Consider the following 23,793-nt stretch of genomic DNA (forward strand, 5'->3'; position numbering starts at 1 on the left):
AAGGATGGAAGGCTGAGTCAACCTTGAGCCGGTGAGATTAGAACCGCCGAACTGCAGATAACAGTCAGCTGAAGTGGCCTGCAGTACTGCACCCTAACCACTGCGCCACCTCGGCTGACTTGGTGTGCAGTGCTCTATAGCATCGTTTTGAGAGTAGAAGTTGAAACAATTTATGTACAGGAGGGTCTGTAAATATTTTCACAGCCCTCTTTTTTGATTCGTGCAGTGTACAGGTCCTCAATGGAAGACAGGTTGGTAGTAATTGTTTTTCTTTTTGCAGTTCTAATTATCCTCTGAAGTGTGTCTGTCTTGTTGGCTTGCAGAACAAAACCAGATGATTGTACCCTGGAACTTCCTCCGTTGCCTGATGCATACATAATCCCAGGTAGGGCACCGTGTACATCGGTTACCAGCTATCTGAACAGTCAAAGAAAAAGAGGAAATATAAGTGGGTAGGTGGAAAGGGAGACACACTTTCTGTTTAACTTTCTTAGCAACTGTGGCAAAAATCACAGTTGAAAAAACTGCTAACCAGAAGTACTTAGATCTACATGCAGATGAAATTCTTTTTTTCCAGTATCAGAAAGACTGGTTTTTCTATGGCAGGATTGGACTAGAGCCAAATAAGAAGCAAGAGACATCAATCTGTAACTGATTAAGCTCTTGTCAATTTTAGGCAGCAGTGCAAGCTGGCTGGAGGGTCCTATTTAATTAATTAAAGTCACAGAGCTGAGCTTGTTAACTTGTGGTTAGCACTTATTAGGGAAGCGCTGTGCCCCTAAGAAAAACTACTCAGGAAGAGACACTAAAAAACTGAGACAATATTTGATTTTAAAGTTATACCCTGCTCTACTGAGGAATAAAGGAAGAGATGACCTCCTTTTGACCAACATCTGGTAAGCCTATGTGTACCAGAATCAGAGGTGGGTTCCTAACAGTTCGCACCTATTCGGTAGAACCAGTTCGTCAAATCTACCGAACCGGTTAGAAGAGGTTGCACCAGTGGACCCGGAAAGCAGGACACACCTACAGAAGAGGTTCCGAAATTTTTTGAAACCCACCACTGGTCCTTGGATATGATTATTCTACACTATCATGCTCATATTTATAAAACTCAGTGCCTCTGTGAAAGGTAAGGATGACTACTGCGTTTGTGGTGCAATCAGAACATTGCATGTGTGTTGAAGTTGTTTTAACGCAAACCAAAGATGCCTTTTGAAAAACAAGTTTACATCATATTCTTATGCAGGCCAGTGCTGTGTGTGGGGTAATTTAAGGTGGTTCTGACAAGTGTCGTCAGCATCTTCATATCTGGTCATGTGGGCGGCAAGCCACTCCCATCCGGTCACATGGGTGGCAAGCCACTCCCACAAAGGAGGCCACACCCACAGAGTAGGTTCAAGCAATTTTTGAAACCCACCACTGACCAGAATGCAGTACAAGATCAGAGTTGGTTCAAATACGGGAAAAACGGAATAATCTGGAGGTTATGCAGATATCTCTGTGCAGCTATAAGGTGATGTAGAGTATTGAGCAACTATTCAAATTTACTATGTGTCATTGGATCCCAGTTTGAAGGAGGAGGAGGAGGAGAGGAGAAGGAGGAGAGGGGGAGAAGGGGTCCAATGCGACCACCCAATGGGGATGGCACAACTCCCCTGGAATGTTTGGAGAGGCCAGAGCTGAGGATGATGATGCTGTCCCAGGCACCTTGGGCATTGGGGGAGATAGTCAACCGTACAGAGAGCTGCCTGCCCTCACAGACACAGGGGTGGATTGGCTACAGACAGGCAATGATGAGAGGCAGCAGATCAGTGGTGGGTTTCAAAAAAAATTCGAACCTACTCTGTGGGTGTGGCCTCCTTTGTGGGAGTGGCTTGCCGGCCATGTGACCTGGTGGGAGTGGCTTGCCGGTCATGTGTTTCCTTCCTTCCTTCCTTGCTTCCTTGCTTGCTTGCTTCCTTCCTTCCTTCCTTCCTTTCTTTCTTTCTTTCTCTCTCTCTTTCTTTCCTTTTGTCTCTGTCCCTTTTTCCTTTTTTCTTTCATCTGTCACTTTTTCTTTCTTTCTTTCTTTCTCTCTCTCTTTCTTTCCTTTTGTCTCTGTCCCTTTTTCCTTTTTTTCTTTCATCTCTCTTTCTTTCTTTCTTTCTTTCTCTCTCTCTCTCTCTCTCTTTCTTTCCTTTTGTCTCTGTCCCTTTTTCCTTTTTTTCTTTCATCTCTCACTCTTTCTTTCTTTCTTTCTTTCTTTCTTTCTTCTCTCTCTCTTTCTTTCCTTTTGTCTCTGTCCCTTTTTCCTTTTTTTGTTTCATCTCTCACTTTCTTTCTTTCTCTCTCTCTCTCTCTTTCTTTCCTTTTGTCTCTGTCCCTTTTTCCTTTTTTTCTTTCATCTCTCACTCTTTCTTTCTTTCTTTCTTTCTTTCTTTCTTCCTTTCTTTCTCTTTCTCTCTCTGTGTGAGTCTGTGTGTGTGTATGTATGTGTCAGTGGTGGGTTTCAAAAAATTTTGGAACCTCTTCTGTAGGTGTGGCCTGCTTTCCGGGTCCACTGGTGGAACCTCTTCTAACCGGTTCGGTAGATTTGACGAACCGGTTCTACTGAACTGGTGCGAACCGGTAGGAACCCACCTCTGCAGCAGATAATGAGGAACCGCTGTCTCCTTTACTGATCCAAGGGCATGGAGAGTAGAGCAGAGACAAGCTAAAAGGAGGTCTGCAAGGCTGTTCGGGAGAAGGTTGCCCACACCTTCTGGCAAAGAACACCTGGCTTGACTTGAAGCAGAGGCTGGGGGAGGTTGTCTTGGTCAGGAACAATTGTTTGCTTTGACATGCACTTCCCCAGCCTTGGGGGGGGGGGGGAAACTCAGCTTTGACTTGCGTTTCTGCCTGTGCCTTGGCTTCATGGACTCGCCTGGAGAACCTTGACCCTGGACCTTGCCCTGTGAGCTTACATCCTGTCTTTGGACTTCCTCTCTGCCTTTGCAAATTGGTTTTGTTTCTTACTGGCTTTTGTTTGTGGGTCTCCGGGTGGCTGCCTTAAGGGACATTTCTGGAGGGTGGAGCCTTACTGGCTGTTTTAGGGCCATTTGTTGTAGAATTTAACAGAGCAATAAAGGACTGTACAGGAGCCTGCTGTAGGTGACCTGGGTCATAACACCATGGTATTGAAAAAAGGGACTTACAACAGGTCCTCATGCTTAGAATTCATGAACCGTCAAAACCGCGCTCGACTAAACCGCGCCCGACTAAACCGTGTCGCTGATGTCATCAACAGGGCGACAACAGCCAGCGCGGAGAAAGAAGGGCGCTTTAAATAGCGCTTTGAAAGCAAGCCAATTCAACTTAAGGTAAGGGTTAGGTTTAGGGTTAGCTTTAGGGTTAGGGTTAGGGTTAGGTTAAGGGTTAGGTTTAGGGTTAGGTTTAGGGTTAGGTTTAGGGTTAGGTTTAGGGTTAGGTTTAGGGGTTAATTTTAGGTTTAGGGTTTACAGCATGCTTCTGTCTCCGCGCTGTTGTCACCCTGTTGATGACGTCAGTGACGCGGTTTATTCGGGTGCGGTTTAGTCGGGCACGGTTTTGTCAGTGAGCCCTTAGAATTATCAGAGTATCTCCACAATCACATGAACAAAATTTGGGCATTAGGCATCAGGCATGTAGGAGGAGCCGAGGTGGCGCAGTGGTTAGAGGGCAGTAGTGCAGGCCACTTCAGCTGACTGTTATCTGCAGTTCGGCGGTTCAAATCTCACCGGCTCAGGGTTGACTCAGCCTTCCATCCTTCCAAGGTGGGTAAAATGAGGACCCAGACTGTGGGGGTGATATGCTGACTCTGTAAACCGCTTAGAGAGGGCTGAAAGCCCTATGAAGCGGTATATATGTGTAATTGCTATTGCTATGTATTTGCAATTTTGCAGGGTCCAATTTGATCGCCATTTGCAGTTGGCTTCTGACAAGCAAAGTCAATGGGGGAAGCCAAATTTAACAATGCGTGATTTACTTAATAACTAGAGCGATTCACTTAACAGCCATGGCAAAAAGATCATAAAACTGGCTGCAACTCACTTAACAACCAATTTGCTTAGCAATGGAAATTCTGCAATTCACAATTCCAGTTGTGGTCTTAACTCGGAAATTACCCATACTCACCTATCGCATCTTACTTTGTGAACTTTCATTGCCGGGAACAAAAATTATCTTTTTAGAAAAAGTATGTCAGGAAATGGCTAAGTATTATGAGCATTGTAATAATGGCAAGCAAATAGCATTTTAAAAAATTAACATAATACTAGATTTTGCCAGAGGTGGGTTCTGGCAGGCACTACTGCTGGTTTGCTCATTTGCACGTTGCGCGTGCATGCATGTGCGGTGCGTGCACATGCACAGTGCAATTAAAATTGTTCTGCGCATGCACAGAACTGAAAAACAAGATGGTGGTGCCTACGGCGGCGCCCGGAAAACTGGTTCGGGGGCGTGGCAGGCTTGAGTTGCTGCCGGTTCCAGCGTCCCAGGCCGCCAAACCATTACCTGTTCGGCTGAACCATTCCGAACTGGTAGGAAACCACCATTGGATCCTGCATATTTAACACAAAAACTTTAATTATAATGTTGAAAGAAATGTCCTTCTGGGTTCGGCTCCAAGTGGGGAAAAAGACACTGGAGACATGGAGGCTGCTTGGAAAGATGGTTTATTGTTGGACAGGGCCACATGGCTTGAGCCCTGAACAGAAAAGGTGATCACATGCTTCAATGTTGGTGGAGAAGAAGAGAAGGGCTGAGGGAGGGGCTTGCTAGGCTTTTTATACCCTGTTCAGTCCCACCTCTCTGTTTCCTGTTCCTGTGTAAGAAATGTATTCTGATTGGTTGTCAGACTCCCATGTGCCATGCAAGGGGCTACTCCCTAGCCTGTTTTGAATACAGGTATGAGTTCTCAGATGTCATGTGGAGAGTTGAGTAATATCCCTTCCCCCTACAGCTGCAGTGGGGAAGTCTTTATTATGTAAAGTGGGCTAGCCTGGCCTTCTGAATGGCCTATTGACAAAGTGTGGATGGGCAGGAAGCTACAGGCAACTATTATGTCTTTTAAAGCAGGTTTCTTTCTTTTCACATCCAGAGAAATATTCTGCCTTTTCAATATTTCCTAGGATATTTCATTTTTTTTTCTGGGAGAGGGCTGGATGATAACTTCCCACAATAATAAAGCAAAAAAGATTAACCTAGAGACACAAAACATTCTTCATCTAAAAATAAATTATTTCTTGGCTTTATCATGAATATTATTTTAGCATAAATATTGGATGTGTTTATACAATAAAGGTTTATTGTAAAAGTTCATCACCCATCCTTTTTTTTTAATTAGTGCACTTTTGTCTTTATTTGCATTAGGCTTGCCAGGAAGTACACACACGATTCTAATATGATGCGTTGTGTTTTTTTTTTTAATGATTTAAAAATCAACAACAACCAGGAACAATCTGCTCAACAGAAGCAAATACTTCCTTTCCTATCAGCTACACTATATTCCTCCCCTTCAATGTTAAGTTATTTTAAATAAGGCAACTGTACAATCCTCAGCTCCCCACATACAGTATCTTCTCTAGAAATTCCCTGTCCACTCCCCGCCTACTCTATTGCTGGCCTTTACTGAGCATGATTTAAATGCTATAGTTAGCACTAAATTTGGGGTGGGTGGAAGACGTGAGATGCTGTTTTAAAAACTTTCCTTCCTTCCTTTTGCCGATGATTGAAATAGCCAACATCCCAATAATGTTTATTGCAAGGAATCACGTTTTATGCACGATTTCTTTAGGGTTTCATACACAAAAAGGACCATGCCAGTAGCGGCCTCTGTGTCTTTCCTAACATCAGAAGGATTTTTTCCCCCTGCTAAGTACAGGGAAGGTAGAGAACAGATAGCAAGTCCAAGGTGGCGCAGTGGTTAAAATGCAGCACTGCAGTTCAGCAGTTTGGCTGTTCAAATCCCACCAGGCTCAAGGTTGACTCAGCCTTCCATCCTTCCGAGGTGGGTAAAATGAAGACCCGGATTGTTGTTGGGGGCAATATGCTGACTCTGTAAACCGCTTAGAGAGGGCTGAATGCCCTATGAAGCGGTATATAAGCCTAACTATATAAGCCTAACTAACTATTGCAACTTCAAATCCGGAGGCTGCGAAATGGAGCATACAAATCCCAGCATGCAACGCGTCAAAGGAATGGCGCGACGCAGAGAGTCCGTTCTAGAACTACATACCCCACGATGCTTCTCGGGAAGCCCGGCTTACTTTTCCTATCCCTTTTCTCGCCTAGCGCCTTTATGGGATTTGTAGTCCTGGCGCCTTAAACCCCATCTTGTTCGCCCGCGTCCCCGAGCTTGGCGCAGGCGCACTGCTGCGAGGGAGGCCGTTCCTGTAGCTTAGCGATGTCATAAAGTTTTTTTTTTGAGGGGGAGGAAAGAGCGAAGCCGAAGCGGCTGTGAGGGAAAAGAGGGCGGGACGGCGCCGAGGACGGAGCGAAGCAGCGGCGGCGGCGGCTCTGCTTGCGCCGGAGGCTTCGCGGCAACCAGGACCAGCTGGGCCGAAGCGGCTCTTCCCGCCCATTTGCTGCGCCCCGCGGAGGATCGCGCCGCTCCAGTGGAGGCGGAGAGGGGCTTTGCCGGGGGGAAAGAAACGGGCGAAGGTAACGCCTGGGTGGGAGTGCTGGGGAAGAAGAAGAGCCGAAGCCGGGCTGGGAGAGGGATGCGGAAAGAGCCCGATGTTGAGGGGGGTTGGGAAGCCGCTTCAACTCTCGGGGGGCTCCGGAGGCTCCACCTGAGGGGCGAGAGCTGCTTTTTCTTCCACGCCGTCCGTGCCATTCTCCTCGGCCTTTTTCTCTCATGAGTTCGGTTCCCGTGGAGGCTTTTGCCTCCTCATGGATGGAGAAAGGTCGGCTTTGGAGAGGAATCTTACTGGGTTTGTTGGGGATATTCTATTTAATGTTTTAAAAAAACTTTTGTATTATGTGTTTCTCTTAATGTTGTACGCCGCCCTGAGTCCTTGGGAGAAAGGCGGCATATAAATCGAATAAACCTTAAGATTGGGGGAGGGGACCCCCCAACAGCCAGGATGGAGCCTCCATGTTCAGGGGCAGCATGCTGAGGCTGCTGCTGCTGCTGAACGCCCGGTCCTGAGCAGAAATAGCAGGAGAGAGCTTTCTCGTCTTCATTTTTATTTTATTATTATTATTATTATTATTTTATTATTATTATTATTATTATACTACAATTGTATCACAGAGGCCAGTTGTTATTATTATTATTATTATACAATTGTATCACAGCGGCCGGTTATTATTATTATTAATATTATTATTATTATTCGCAACAACAGAATTGTATCACAGCAGCCAGTTGTTTCGCTGGATTTGGCATTGATTACTAGTTGGGCCCCACCCGGGGGCCTAGGATGATGATGATGATGATGATGATGATGATGATGATGATTATTATTACTATTACTACTATAATAATAATAATAATAATAATAATAATTACTATTATACAATTGTATCACAGCAGCCAGTTGTTTCGCCGGATTTGGCATCATCATTTGGCCCTTCATCATCATCATCATCATTATTATTATTATTATTATTATACAATTGTATCACAGCGGCCATTTATTATTATTATTATTATTATTATTATTATTAATTATTATTCGCAACAACAGAATTGTATCACAGCAGCCAGTTGTTTTGCGAGATTTGGCATTGATGACTAGTTGGCCCCACCAGGGGCCTAGGATGATGATGATGATGATGATGATTACTATTATACAATTGTATCACAGCGGCCAGTTGTTTCGCCGGATTTAGCATTGGTTACTGGTCAGGCCCCATCATCATCATTATTATTATACAATTGTATCGCAGCGGCCAGTTGTTTCGCCGGATTTGGCATTGGTTACTAGTTGGGCCCCACCCAGGGGCCTAGGATGTCGTAACGTATTTTCGTAATATGCGTGCAGATCCAAGCAGTGCGGCTTTTTGCATTTGACTGATGGTGATTTTGTCAATTTTTAAGTGTTTTAAATGTAATTCCAGTGCTTTAGGAATAGCACCCAGTGTGCCAATTGCCACTGGAATTACCACTGCTGGTTTGTCCCATAGTCGTTGAATTTTGATTTTTAAGTCCTGGTATTTTGCGATTTTTTCATGTTCCTTCTCGGCGACCCTGCTGTCACCTGGTATTGCGATGTCTATGATTGTGATCTTATTTTTATAATAAAATTATTGTTGTTGTTGTTGTTGTTGTTATTGGGAAGCCTTTGGCTGGCCTCAGAAGGAAAGAAAGTGCTTGGGCTTTTTGCAGGTCGTTTTGAGTCCATCAAGCCAGCAACCCCTTTCTGGTCCTAAAAGTGTTATTTTTCCCCCACCCTTCGAGAGGCAACTGGACTTTCTGGTTTTCCTCTGAAGACGTTTCACTTCTCATCATCCAAGAAATGTCTTCAGCTCTGGTGCCTTAAGAATCTTGAGAACTGAGAATTCCCATAGACAGCCCCCCCCTTTCTTCTGCACCCATTGAGCAAGGGGCTGGACTAGAAGACCTCCAAGGCCCCTTTCAGCTCTATTCTGTTCTGAGGAGGAGGAGGAGGAGCAGGAGTTGAGAAGCACCAAAGTTAGGGAAGCAGGGTGCCTTGGGAATTCAGGTGCAGGGTCTGGTGGATAAGCCCATTGCCCCCAGTTGGGTGGGTGGGTGTTGGGAAAAGGCAAGCTGTTGAGAGAGGAATCATAAATGCAATTTCGTTGCATTTATTTTATACAATGACAATAAAGGCTATACTAAAGAATGAGTGGGGGGAAATAATGGGTGTGAAGAGTTACCTGTTTAATAAGCTTGGCTTAGCTTGGTCACATATCATGCCTGGTTTTCCTCTGGCACGAACGCCTATATATTATTATTATTATTATTATTTGACTGGGGTTCTTGGTGGCTTTTTTTTATCCTAGGAGGGAAATGTTGCAGTTATATGGTGTAATTAAACTGCAAAATATTTGAAGATGGTGTAGCTTGCTTAGTGGCCAAAAGGGCTGATTGTGTAGAGGAGTCATTCTTGTTAACTTAAGTGTTTTTTTTAAAAAAATGTTTAGTGTGACCTGGTAAGAGACTCCGATCTTATCCGACTTGAATTGTAAGGGTGATTTTCAGTTGTGGTTGTATGCTTTTGTTCCTATAAAGGATGGGTGGGGGCATGAATGCTTGCAACTCTGTTTTCAGAAGTTGTGCATTTTGGCTCTCCTAGCCAACTGAAATCTTAAAACAGCTAATAAAGGGCGCATTGGATTTGAGTACATTTTTTAATGGCTGAAAAAGCCTACTGTTGGTGGATTTTTTGTTACATTATTTCCTCTGTGTCTGTGTATTTTTTTGACCCAGTTAGTAATGTTGCTATTCCTACTATTGATACTTATAGAGTGTAATCTAATACTTCGACACTTCTGAAACTTTTTAAAAAAATGCAGTGTTTTGGTGTAGGTAATTCTGTACAAAATGAGAAATATTTTTTTTTCTAAACAGCTGCGAATTTCAATATTGTTGTATTGTGTTGAGTAATTCCATGTGACATGCAAATATGCACTGCCCAGAGTTCACTTTGGGGTGGGGAGAGATGGATGGTTATATGAATTTGATTAACAAATACAATCTCATAAAATCAAAAGGCTGGTTGAAAGAAAACATTTTTTCTACACTTTCAAGAGAAATGTATTGAAAAAAATATTTGTTATTGTTCAGATCATGATTACACAAGTCTTTTTAAAGTTAGGGCCATATTTATTTATTAAATTTATATGCTGCCCATCGCATATTGAAATGGCCCTGGGTGGTATTCACAGATGGCTTTTAAAATCAGTAGCTATTTTTGCAAAAAAAAAAAATGGACTCAAGATGTTGTGATAATACCCTATTTTGAAGCATGTATAATAAAAATCAACGATGTTTTAAAACAGCAATTGTAGACTATAAAATACGATGTGGCTCAGCTTTATGCATGTGCTAAGTACATTTACTAATATAAAAACTGATTTTTATACATTTTAAATAGAATTGCTAAATTGAATGCAACTTTTTCTTTACATGGTTTGCTTTTTTAAAAGCAAGCATATCCAAAGATAGTATTTTAACTTTTAGCACTAATTGAGAAGTGTTACAATTAAGCCTACATGTCATTAATTCAGTGACAAGATAGTGACTCTGTCCCTGCTATGAGTAAAATTAAGTTCTATCTGCCTTTCAGGGAAGAAGCTTGACTACTCCCTACAAATGCTTGTGTAAGAAGAGATTATTAGATTCCCGAATTCTTGATTAAGTACTTCCTGAAACCAAATTATTTCCTGCTATTTTAGCTATTACTATATTTACAAAATAATTAGGCTTCTAATAAACATGCATGTTTTATATAGTATAAAAACAATAACTATACACAAAAAGTTTCCTAAAAATGCCGTTGCACAATTTTGAATGATAGTTATTTAGGATAATACAGGTGGTCCTCGAGTTACGAATGCAATGGAGCCTGCCCATTCCATCCGTAACCCGAGGATTCGTGGGAGTGAATCTTGTACCTTGAATGTGATCACTCTCTCCTTTCGCCCATGCATTCGCTAATCAAATGCAAGGCTTGTTAAGTGCACATGAGGCATCTCAGGGTGGGGAAGGCCATGGGGACCTAGTGTTAGAACAGGCCATCTACCTAACACCACCCAAGGCCTCTCCCACTCACTGAAATACATCATGCGCCCCACAATTGCTTCCTCCACTCACCCAACCTGCCATGTCGGGCCAATTACCTTGTGAAGATCTAGCAAGCAGTCTCCTCTCCAGCCTCCGCCGCATGCGCCCCTCCACGATGAATGTTGCAGAGTCTCTGCGTTTGTTCATAAGGGCGAACAACTACTGTGGTGCTGCAAGATTAGTAGTTTCAGGACTTGTTCGTAAACACTAGGGGGCGCTTATCGTGTAACTTCAAATGTTCGCTAAGGGAATGCTTGTAACTCAGGGATTACCTGTAGTTATAGCTTAACTCCTTTTCCGTTTTCACGTTACATCATAAAGGAACTCAAACTTTTATTTTATTATATTTTATTATATTAATGAATGAACATCTGTTTTGTACTGCATAAATCGAAAAAAATAAAATAAACTGCAATATTGATTGCTGTCTCCAGTGAAAATGGGATAGTTATGTGTTAAAGTGATGCTATTATACACACACACACACACACACACACACACACACGAGAGGGAGATTATTTTAAAGAAATGATATGTATAATTAAAGATGATCCTAAGGCAACTTGAATTTTGAAATTTGAATCACAATGTACCGTAATGTTTGCCAATTTCTTTAAAATAAGAAATGAAATTAGTGATGTATCTTTAAAAATACCATATTTTTCAGAGTGTAAGACGCACTGGAGTATAAGATGCACCGAGATTTTGAAGAGGCAAATTTTTTAAAAAAATGTTTTTGCACTCTGCAGATCTCACCAAAACGGTCCATTTTTCGTCAAAAAAAAAGGGCATGCATAGCCTTTAGGAGGCTTATAGGGTGCTTCTAAGGGCCGGGGAAGGGCAAAATGAGCAAAAACAGGCCCATTTTTCGCTCATTCTTGCCTCCCCAGCCCCCAGGGGCACCCTGGAAGCCTCCTCAAGGGTATGCACAGCCATTTTTGCAAAGGGGGAAGGGTTTCAGGAGGCTAAAAATGCTGTATTCAGTTTATAAGACACACCCAGATTTTCACCCTCTTTTTTGTGGGAAAAAGGTGCGTCTTAATCTCTGAAAAATATGGTAGGTGCATTTTCTTAAAGAAAATACAATGACAGTGGTATGTAGGTCTCCAATTTTACAGAATGCAATATAAGAAATACATGATTTTTTTCATGTAAAGAATAGATATTTATATTTGGATGTTTAATATATTGCATAGTTCTGGGAAATAAACAAGGCCTATAGCATATCTGGTTAATATCTGGGTTTAAAATGTTATGAATTTAAATGAAGTTACGTGTGAATTTCTGGAATATATATTCTTTTTAATTTATTCTGCTTTGTTTGCTTATGTGTTTTAAATTTTCTGTTATGTCTTAATGGTGGCTTATTTGTTGAAAGCTGTTTATAAACTGAAAATCTTTGCTGAATGGAAAAATAATATAAATTACTTTATGGGAGGTTAGAAGTAGTCAAGCATTGACAATGGACTAGGAAACCAGAACACTTTTCCTAGTAAGATTATATGATTCAAACTAGTTAATACAATTTGGAGTATTTAACAGAAAAAAAATTCCAGCATAATGCCCAGAGAATTTTTTTTGCTTGTCCTAATATTAAAACATAACATCCCTAAATTTTGGCTAACTTCTGAAATGAAGCAGACTAATTGAAAAAAGAATCGGGCTACTATAATGTGGGTCTTAAAACAGCATCAATATGCTGATCACCAGATGTGTTAGGATTGAATTTTGGCAATTGTAGTAAAACATCTGGAAAGAACTATGTGGAAAGCACCATATTAGGATGGATAAATATATATATAAAGAAATTTGATTAAGATTGAAAGGTAGATAGAAATGAAAAAATAGCTAAATGCTTCCATAAAACACAGGAAACATTAAGTGCCACTATCATTTTAACCAGAGCATTTTCCTTCACCCTAAAAAAATGAAAACTGCTTATTTGACACTTACTAATACTACTGGTGTGCTAAGTTTTGCCTAGAGATCATTAAACATGGATATAAATCTAAAACATTGATTCTGCTCATATTTCAGTGAGATCATAATATTGGCAATTGCTTAGAAATTTACCCTATGTCCAAATGCACAGTAACTTTTTTGGGGGGAAGTGATGGGAGAATACTGTATGAGAAATATCAGATCTGCAGGCTAAAACCACAGAAGCTAAACAACGACTTGAAGGAATATTTATATTAGCATTCCACTGTTTTTTTTTATATTCTCAAATATCCAGTTCAGTGGCTGGGTTGTCTAAATTATACATAAGTCTTTACAATAATACAGGGAGTCCCCAATTTACTGCCACAACTGAGCCCTAAATTTACGTTGTTAAATGAGACATTTGTTAAGTGAGTTGTGCCCTGTTTTACGACTGTCAATTATTAAGTGGATCATTGCAACTGATAAGTTAAGTGAATCTATCTTCCCCATTGATTTTGCCTTTCAAAAGGTTGCAAAATGTGATCACGTGACTTGGGGGACACAGTAACAGTCAGAACCAGTTGCCAGCCATCTGAATTTTGATCACATGCTTATAGGGATGCTACAAAGGCTGTAAGTTTGAAAAATAGTAATAGATCTTTTTTTTCCAGTGCCATTGTAACTTTGAATGGTTACTGAAGGAACTGTTGTAGATCGAGGACTACCTGTATCTAGTAATACACATACGCACACTCACGACTTTTAATTTGCAGAAACCTTTCCCCACAACGTATTCACTTACATAAGTATTCCTGGTTCTATTCCAACAAATACCCTGTAATATTTCTTTCCTGTAGAATGTGACTTTGTAAATTGTAAAGAGGGGATGTGCAATCCAGAGGAGTTAAAGGCAACCCAGTCCAGATATTATCCGTACAAGAACGAAGGTGAACGAACGAAGCCTCTCCCTAATAGTTTACAGAGTATATTGTAGATACAGATAGTAGAAGTCCTCTGTCTGGCAAGATTTTGTCAGCAGGTGTGAAACAATTAAAAAGAAAACCTCAAGCTGGGAAGAATTGCCAAGTGTCTTTCTTGATTTTTGGCCTGATATAGCTACTTCCTTTCAGTGTTAAAAAATACTGAATAAACTTCCAGGAAAACATCACATATGAAAAACACAAACATTAAATGTCTCCAAATGATCTTGTAGTAGGTAGGTATAAGTGTAAACTTGGCAAAACACTGTCCACGTATGAGCATTAATAGGGGAAAAAATATTGGTAGGATGTCAGATACCAGTCAAAATAAAAATCTGTATTTTGTTCTTGAACACAAAGCATCAACATAACACTAAAAAGAAAAAAATCTAGGTCATGTGAATTGTCCAAACATACATCCATTTGTTAAAGTATGGATCCCTCTGTTAAAATAGTGAATTTTTTCAGATGATAGAACAGGCATTGGTATCATTTAAGATGCTAATTATTCTGCATATAGACAGGAGATTGAACAACTGGATCTTTGGTGCAGCCAGAACAATCTGAAGCTGAACGTGCGTAAAACTATAGAGACGAGAATGGATTTTAGGAGGGTTTCTCCTATTCTACCACCTCTTACTATATTAGACAACATGGTATCAACAGTAGAATTTTTCAAGTTTGTGGGTTATATAATCTCCCAGGATTTGAAATGGACACCTAACATTAGAATCATCATTAAAAAGGCACAACAAAGAATATTCTTCCTTGCGTTCTGTGTCCTGTTCTATCTTTACCCCTATTTCTATTCTCAGTTTGACTAATATGCAGAACACTGTTGTTCACTGTTGCACAAGAGCCAAGGTGGCGCAGTGGTTAAATGCAGCACTGCAGGCTACTTCAGCTGACTGCAGTTCAGCAGTTCGGCTGTTCAAATCCCACCAGGCTCAAGGTTGACTCAGCCTTCCATCCTTCCGAGGTGGGTAAAATGAGGACCCAGATTGTTGTTGGGGGCAATATGCTGACTCTGTAAACCGCTTAGAGAGGGCTGAAAGCCCTATGAAGCGGTATATAAGTCTAACTATTGATATGTTGAATCCTTTGCTATTATATTTGGGCTGTTAGAATTTCAGTAAATTGCTAAGCAGCAGATATCAGATAGCAACAATATATGATATAGCCAGGAGTCAAAAACTGATTTGTTTGGCTTGCACACAAATATGCGTAAATGAAGTCCGCTATCTGGACTCTTCTTCATAGATTTGTTTCATTTTTTCAGATTAAAATTCTTTTTGTTTGCAGCAGGTGAAGCAGCTCTGGAATCCATCTACACAAAAATGTGACATAGTTTGCAAAGGAAGAGTATCAAAAAAAAGCAATAGAATCTAATGGTTGAAAATATGTCTGTGCTTGTTTTATCTTAGAAAATCTGGAGTATGTGAAGTATTTGTCAGCTCTTAAGTTTTTAAACACTGTTCCTTTTAATATCAATTTGGTCTTAAATATACAGTTTCTGTCTACAACTCCAAAGCATAGTGGTGAAATGTTGTAACTTGTTTCAACATAGAATTTCTAGCACAATATAGTTCTCCAGCCAACTATAGCAGGAAATAATAGTCTTTTGGTATCTTAATAATTTCAAAACTACTTTAGTTAATAAATCTTGATCTATATTCCCTAGATATCTAATTCTACTGACAAGACAATAAAAACACAAAACACTCTGAACAAGTGATAATACTAGCTTTTCAACAGTTATTATATTGTCTCTTTCTCATACTCAATATTGAATTCTATTCAGTATGAGTATATTGAGTAAAATATCCAAAGATTATCTCTAAACCAAAATACCATATTTTTCAGAGTATAAGACGCACCAGAGTATAAGACGCAGCAAGGTTTTGAAGAGGCAAATTTAAAAAAAAAGTTTTTTGCACTTTGCAAACCTCCCAAAAATGGCCCATTTTTTGCAAAAACGGACCTGTTTTTTGTCAAAAAAAACTGCATGCATAGCCTTTAGGAGGATTATAGAGTACTCCTGCCGGGGGGGGGGGATTGAGCAAAAAACTGTATATTTCACTCATTTCTGCCCTCCCCAGCCCCCAGGAGCTCTCTGAACGCCTTCTACAGGCTCTGCACAGCCAGTTTGGTGAAGGGGGTGTGCTTCGCAAGGGAAAAATGCTGTATTCATTGTATAAGATGCACCCAGATTGTCAGCCTCTTTTTTGAGGGAAAAAGGTGCATCTTATACTCTGAAAAATATGGTAATTTTTTTGTTATTAAAGTCTACTGTTCAACTGAGTTTTATAGTTCAATAAAATATTAGAAATGCATTTTTCCCATTATAGCATAAACCACTTTGGTCTGCTGGTCAAAGTACCAGAATAGAAAGCGGAAGATCATGAGTTCAGGTCCCGCCTTAGCCATGAAAACCAGCTGGGTGACTTTGGGCGAGTTTCTCTCTTTCAGGCCAGGTCAACTCACAGGGTTATTGTTGTAAGGAAAATAGAAAGAGGAATGTATGTTATATTTGTTTGCTGCCTTGAGTTATTTGTAAAAATAATAAAAGCAAGGTACAAATAAAATGCATTGTAAAATGTGTAACCATAAATATATGGTACTGCTCTTACTTGCAAAATAAATAAAAATAAGTTTCATAAAATTTTATAATAAAATGGCATAAAAGAAATAGCAGCGTAATATTTTTAAAATTATTTTTGGAAAATCTGCATTACAAAATGCTTTACAATTGTCAAACCCTTCAAGCTACCTTAAAATAAATAATATTTTATCATTTTCTAACTTCTATTGTATTTTTTTCTTGAGTTTTAGACTACTAACTAAGCCTGTTCTCTCTCCTCATTTTTATTTATTTTTTTACTTAGTTTATTTATTACAGATTTATCTTTTCCTGTCAAGAACCTTCTGTCAGGTTCTTTTGCAACATTTAAACATTACAATTTATAAACAAAAATAATAAGAATTGGCATTTAAATCAATGTAGAAAATAATTACTAATAAATATTGGAGTTGGTGGAATGGATAAAACTTATCTTCAATAATTATCCAACAACCTTCTCTCACTTCCTCTCTTTGCACATGTGGGCCAACTATACTTAATAAATATTATGTATCCTGCCTTTGGTTGGACAAAATAAAAGTAGAATATAAATTAATAATATTTTATATGTGGGAAACAAGAGTTGATAAATCCACTTCTCGAAAGGGCTTCTGTTTCAGATGGGACACAGAATTCTCTTGAATATGTAAAGCATGTAGAATGGCAAGAATGAAAAGTTGCCATTCTACAGTTACGGTTACATCCTCTGTAATTAATTTAATACTCTCAAATACTCTTACAACCAAACACAAATAAAAGCAATTATATGAATATTGAAGCTTTTGCAAATTCTTAGTTGAAGAGTTTGTCTCTGGGCTGAGCTTGAATTGTCCCAGGACAATTGTCTTGATTTCAATGTCAGTGCTGTTGCTGTTAATTCAAAGCCATCTCAGGATTTTATGATTACTGGCACAATAGGACTGTCCAGAAAATTGTAGGCGCAACGAATATTGCCAATGATCACATTTTAGGCTCTTGCTAGCATGCCTGTCCAGCTGTAGCAGGGAAAGTTTAACTGAAAACATTTCGCAGGGCCTTTTAGCAATAGCAATAGCAGTTAGACTTATATACCGCTTCATAGGGCTTTCAGCCCTCTCTAAGTGGTTTACAGAGTCAGCATATCGCCCCCACAGTCTGGGTCCTCATTTTACCCACCTCGGAAGGATGGAAGGCTGAGTCAACCTTGAGCCGGTGAGATTAGAACCGCCGAACTTCAGATAACAGTCAGCTGAAGTGGCCTGCAGTACTGCACCCTAACCACTGCGCCACCTTGACTCTTTTAATTGAGAGAGTGATCTCCACTGCTTTGAAAAAGGGAAGTTTTGAACAACTGTCAGTTGTAAATATCCCTTTGCTGGACAAAGTCCTGGAGAAGGTGAATGTCACTTAGTATGAGCTTACTTGAATAAAATAAAGTAATTTTAGACTCTAGACCTAGCTTTGTAGACCACACTGTAGACCTAACTTTGAATAGAGCTAGGAAACTACTCCTGATTGTCCTGCTTAGGGCCCTCTATTGGGAGAGAGATGTGAAAGCTCTACATTGTATTATAAGCAATGAATGACAGAATGATCCTTTCAGATCTCTCTATAGCATTTGATAATGCTGATCATGAGATATTGGAGTAAGTCAATGTATTGGGCATTGAAGGAACAGTTGTACAATGCATCCATTTCTAGCTGCAGGACCATTACCGGAAAAGAGATTTGAGACCAGTATTTTTGGCCCCGCGGCATTTAAATGAGGGAATTATGCAAAGTTTCATTCTTTGTTTCCTGCTATTTGTTATCTCCATGAAGTACCTTGCTCATGATCCAAAAATAATTTGTAGGCTGCCTTTGCATTTTAAGTTCATAGTCCCTTGAAATCAGGCTGAGGTGGCGCAGTGGTTAGAGTGCAGTACTGCAGGCCACTTCAGCTGACTGCTATCTGCAGTTCGACAGTTCGAATCTTACCGGCTCAAGGTTGACTCAGCCTTCCATCCTTCCGAGGTGGGTGAAATGAGGACCCAGACTGTGGGGGCGATATGCTGACTCTGTAAACTGCTTAGAGAGGGCTGAAAGCCCTATGAAGCGGTATATAAGTCTAACTGCTATTGCTATTGCTATGCCATTGGACATTTAAGTTTATATTCAAACGGGATTTTGCTTCTTATTTGTTGATCATGGTATGTTGTGATGACTAAGCTTATTGAATGAATGCAAGTTATTTTATAATTTAACAAAGATAAGAATGGATTTTTATGGGCTAAAAGAGGGGTTCCCAACCACCCCTATTGGGAATGGAACTGCACAAGGGGCGGATGAGTGCACGAAGCTTTTTTTGCACATGCACAGAATTAGGTTGTGCACGTGCAACGATCCCCTTCCCTGGAGCCACCGCTGCCACTGATGCAAATGGTGGACCCAAAAAAGTTGGGGACCGCTGGGCTAAAATTCACTTTGCAATTTGAGTTATTCTTTTTTGCTTCTATACTCTCTTGTGGATAGTAAGAACATGTTATAATCTGAATAAAATTGTTATTCTTTACGAACAATGCTAGAGTGCTTCCTTAGAAATATGAGACTTGGTCTTATACTAGTTATTAGGATATCTACGTCTGATCATTATAAACAATGAATGACTGGAGTTCTTCTTGCATTCTTGAGATACTTGGAAAAATAATCTGACAACTAAGAACATAATGTCATTTAAGTTCAAAAGCATCAGACCTTTTCCATTCTTTCTGGAATTCATGTAATCTTTTCCCCCTACCTACAATGTTTACTTCTCTGTCAAAATTCACAGCATGCAAGAAATGTTTTATCTTTTGACTCTGAATTAACCACCAAACAGTTTTGTACATTCTCTGCTTTTAGCAATGCTTAAGACATTTTCAGAAATTTTGGTATTTTTTTAAATAAATTCTCAGCTGAAGTAATAATTCTGCCAGCATAGAAAATTCATCCTTGTGAATGAGTTGAACATGGTGGGTGTGGATATATATGTGATAGTAAACTATTTTTCTGTAAAGTTAAATATTATTGATAGCTCTGTGTTAAAAGCAAAATTCTGATGTGATAGAACTATATCAATATTTAGATATAGATATCTGTCCATCCATCCATCCATCCATCCATCCATCCTATCTCTCTCTCTCTCTCTCTCTCACACACACACACACACATACGTACAAACACCTACACTTGTACATATATACACACACACACTAAAAATTATCAGGAGTAGCTCTGAAGCATGTATTATTCCTTTGTAAAGCATGTTCTTCTAAAATCTGTACTAAAATTAGTATCTTGACAAAGTATTTGCTATTGCATGTATTTTGCCTCTGATATTCAGTATGAGTATTATATATAAACATCTGGAGAAAACGTTTCTGGCATCTCATCAGCATTTTACACAATTTATCAGAGGAGCCAATGGCTTAAGTTTTGTATATAGTTAAAAGGATTTCAATTCATATAACTACTGTGTGAATTGTTTACATATCAACCCTGCAGTAAATTCTCTACTTGGGTAGATCTATAGATTTTTGGATATATGAATGTTCTACCACAGTATGCTACTGGTTTCAGTTCTTGTTGATTTTGAAGCAATATTGTGTTTATTTCATAGTTGCTAGTGTTGCAGTCAAAGCAGAACAACACAGAATGCAAGCATTGGGTTTTTATAAATTGGTAGTATCTCTTTTTCCAACCTATACGCTATTTCCTTTTTGCTCTAAGTTTTAAAAGTCTAAATATTTTTAATTAACCAAATAGGGAAACAGTAATGTATCTAATTGCTACATGACTTTGTTGATAGAATTAAGCAATTTTAATTATTTGAGAATGGTTTTAATATTTGAGTCAACTTATTTGAGCCAAGGTGGCGCAGTGGTTAGAGTGCAGCACTGCAGGCTACTTCAGCTGACTGCAGTTCTGCAGTTCGGCTGTTCAAATCTCACTGGCTCAAGGTTGACTCAGCCTTCCATCCTTCCGAGGTGGGTAAAATGAGGACCTGGATTGTTGGGGGCAATATGCTGACTCTGTAAACCGCTTAGAGAGGGCTGAAAGCCCTATGAAGCGGTGTATAAGTCTAACTGCTATTGCTATCTAACTGCTATTAATATAATGCTATAATTTCAATGCTACTAGAAAAATAACGTTTTGACCTACAACATTGGGTATATATACATATTTTTCTTACAGGTCAATGACATACGTCTAAAAACCTGCTAAATGCAGTTATTTGTTAAATCGTATTTTATGCACATAACATGTTTGCTGGTTTATGCAAGTAATACATTTCCTGCAGTTAAACTGAAAAGTTGAGTTTATTAAACGAAACTAAAAATATAGCATTTTCAATTCACATACTTACAATAAAGCAATCTTTCTGTTTTGCAGTGTAATGTTCAGGTTCAGAAATGCCTTATGTGGATCGTCAAAATCGTATTTGTGGTTTTTTAGATATTGAAGAAAATGAAAACAGTGGTAAATTTCTGCGGAGATATTTCATACTGGATACAAAAGAAGATAATTTGGTATGGTATATGGATAATCCACAGGTAAACAACTTTTTTATTTTGATAAAATAAATTTTATTTTAACAATATTTATTAGATAAATATTGTTATATTTATGAATGTATAATTTGTAAGTTTCTGAAAGGTTCTGGAGGTTTTGAAAATACTAATTGCTACCATTTAATATTTTTATTGCGTTAAATATTATTTTAGAAGTGTAGCAAAGTGACCATTTATTTTTATAATTCAGCTGACAATCATTTAAAACTTGTATATCTTTATACTGTGGATAGGCAGCTTAAATTTTCATCAACCTAGATATCCAGGAATAATAAAAGCTGCAATCTGAAACATCACTCCTTGCTGAATCTACTTTTATGTTATGGAAATAAATGAATAACCTAGCAAGTGTATAAATGGGATAATGGTGCTTATTATTTCATTATGGGCTAAAGTTGACAGTTGAGTGTTATTTAGAGAAATGTAACATTAAGAGTATATTCCAGTTTTAGTTGCTACTTGAGAAAATAAATAATTGCAGAATTTTGCAATTTAGGATAATCTGCAGTAATACAGTTGCCTTGAACAAAGCTTGTTAGAACCTTACAAATAGTCCTCGACTTATGACTGATCACTTAATGATTGTTCAAAATTACCATGGACCCAGAAAGCACGTTTGGCCAATGTAAAATGTCATGCCACAACTCTAACACTCCTCCCAAAAGTCACATGACCACATTTTGGCAGTTGGCAATAGGTTAGTCTTTGTGATAGAGAGCTGAGGTGGCGCAGTGGTTAGAGTGCAGTACTGCAGGCCACTTCAGCTGACTGCTATCTGCAGTTCGGCGGTTCAAATCTCACCGGCTCAAGGTTGACTCAGCCTTCCATCCTTCCGAGGTGGGTAAAATGAGGACCCGGATTGTTGTTGGGGGCAATATGCTGACTCTGTAAACCGCTTAGAGAGGGCTGAAAGCCCTATGAAGCAGTATATAAGTCTAACTGCTATTGCTATTGCTATTTTTGCCATAAAAAAGATCCGTTCAGAAGAAGAAGAAACCTGGAAGAATGAGTTTGCATGTACAACTGTGGCATTCACTTAATGAATCTGGATTTGCCTAATGACACTTCAAAGAATATGAAATTGGGTCAGGTCACTTGTGGGCCACTATGACCATAATGATTTCCACCAGTAATCCAGTTCCAGTTCTCGCTTTAAATCAAGAATTACCTGTATTTTACAATTTTGAAATATTTGGGTTGAAATGATAAGGGTTATTGTGTGTGTGTGTATTTCTTTTACACTACTATCCTGTATTCTGAACTATAGAACCTTCCCTCCGGATCTCCACCAGTTGGATCCATTAAGCTTACCTACATTTCAAAGGTATGTGAATGCTTCTCAGATTATTGAATTTCCAAATTCATAATGCATAAAAAACCCCTTCACATCTATATTTTATGTTATCTGAAATGGTATAAGGTCTCCAACTCAAGCAAGGTGTTGGACTAGAAGGCCTCCAAGGTCCCTTCCAACTCTATTATTAAAAAATGTGTTTAGGTCAACATATTTACAAGTGTATGTAAAAGTTTTGGCACAATCTGTTGAATTGTATTTCAGGGAATTCCTAAGTGAATGAAAGCTTAGACACTCAGTCTGTACATGATACAAAAACAATATCTTTTTGTAAATCTGAAAATGTGCTTGCTATTTATGTGTGTTTGTTTACAGATTCAAAATAAAGCACAGTCTGGGACTGAAAATCATCTCAACATTTTTATGTTATTTTCCTTTAAGTACTTTCCCTTAGGTACTACTTTCCCTTTCCTTATTTTGTGAATTTGATGGTGTATTTCAGATCACTGATTTCCTGGAAGCTCATTTACTGTTGAAATTTCTTCACTGAGACAGAGACATTGTTCTAGGACAGCAATGGCGAACCTTTTTTGGCTCCCATGCCATAAATGGGGGAAGTACAGGGGGGTTGTGTGCGGGCGTGCCACACCCATAATGCAATGCACAACCCCCCCAGTGCGTATGCGCGCACTACGGCACGACCCCCATTTTTTTGCATGCTTTTTTTGCCCTCCCCAGGCTCCAGAGGCTTTATAGGCCCCTGGCGAGGGTGAAAACAGCCTCCCCTACCCCCCCCCCCGGACGCCCTCCGGAGGCTTCAGGGACCTTCAGGAGGCTTCCCTGAAGCCTCCGGAGCAGTCAAAACGACCCTCCGAGCACACCGGAAGTCCGTTCCTATACTTCTGATTTGCCCATAGGGCTGGTTTTTTGCTCTCCGGAGGCTTCATGGAAGCTCACGAAGCCTCCAGAGGGCTTCCGGGGGGGGGGGGAGCTCTTTTCGTCCTCCCCAGGCTCCTATAAAGCCTCTGAAGCCTGGGGAGGGTGAAAAATGGCTTTAAAAAAGAGTGAACTCAGCTGGCCAGCGCGCCTTACGTGCCCTGACAGATGGCTCCTCGTGCCACCTGTGGCACGCGTGCCATAGGTTCACCATCACTGTTCTAGGATTTGATGGTTTTCATATTAATCCATCCTTCCTTATGCTTACACAACATTTCCTATGTCACTGGCTTCTGTGTAGTTCCAAAGCATAATAGATCATTGTTGTGCTTTATAATTGGCAAGGTGTCCTTTTCTTCAGGCCTTGCAGTCTTCTTTTACTGCAAACATTTCACACTTCTCCATATTTTCACAATGCCTTTTGTAGTGAAGTTACCCTTACGAAAACTTTCTGATACAGTTTTCCTGTTTTGGAGCACTGCATTTTTCAGTAGGTTGTTTGCAATAATCTGTAGCTTTTGTTTTTACATATCTGACTAGTTTGGGGGAAGTTTGATCAAAGATTTTTACTCTTTCGACAGATCTTGTCTTGACCCTATCTCTCCACCACATTTCTCACCATGGAGATTGTTAGCTGGGAGCATTTCAAAATGTGGCTATTTTAATAGACTCTCCATGTTTTGTAAGAGTCCCCTGTCTTCAAATTCAGGTGGTCAAAT

The 23,793-nt window shown here is 39.6% G+C and overlaps 1 protein-coding gene across 6 annotated transcripts in view; it reads left to right on the top strand.

The window, feature by feature from the left end:
• Nucleotides 1-6,451: 6,451 nt before the first annotated feature.
• Nucleotides 6,452-23,793, top strand: part of PLEKHA1 (pleckstrin homology domain containing A1) — a 52,047-nt gene continuing 34,705 nt past the window's right edge. The window contains exons 1-3 of one of the 6 annotated variants that reach the window (XM_087725928.1): nt 6,452-6,660; nt 20,666-20,826; nt 22,112-22,168. In XM_087725928.1, the coding sequence (XP_087582054.1) occupies nt 20,686-20,826; nt 22,112-22,168 (198 nt within the window). In that variant the 5' untranslated portion in view covers nt 6,452-6,660; nt 20,666-20,685. Of the gene's footprint in view, nt 6,661-6,885; nt 6,906-20,665; nt 20,827-22,111; nt 22,169-23,793 lie in introns of those variants that run through there. The other 5 variants (XM_087725926.1, XM_087725929.1, XM_087725927.1 and 2 more) reach the window with 5 other exon arrangements.

Source organism: Thamnophis sirtalis, unplaced genomic scaffold (assembly GCF_051295495.1).
Source record: "Thamnophis sirtalis isolate CommonGarterSnake01/CBP01778 unplaced genomic scaffold, rThaSir2_p1.2 scaffold_11, whole genome shotgun sequence".
In the NCBI taxonomy this organism is placed as follows: Eukaryota; Metazoa; Chordata; class Lepidosauria; order Squamata; family Natricidae; genus Thamnophis; species Thamnophis sirtalis.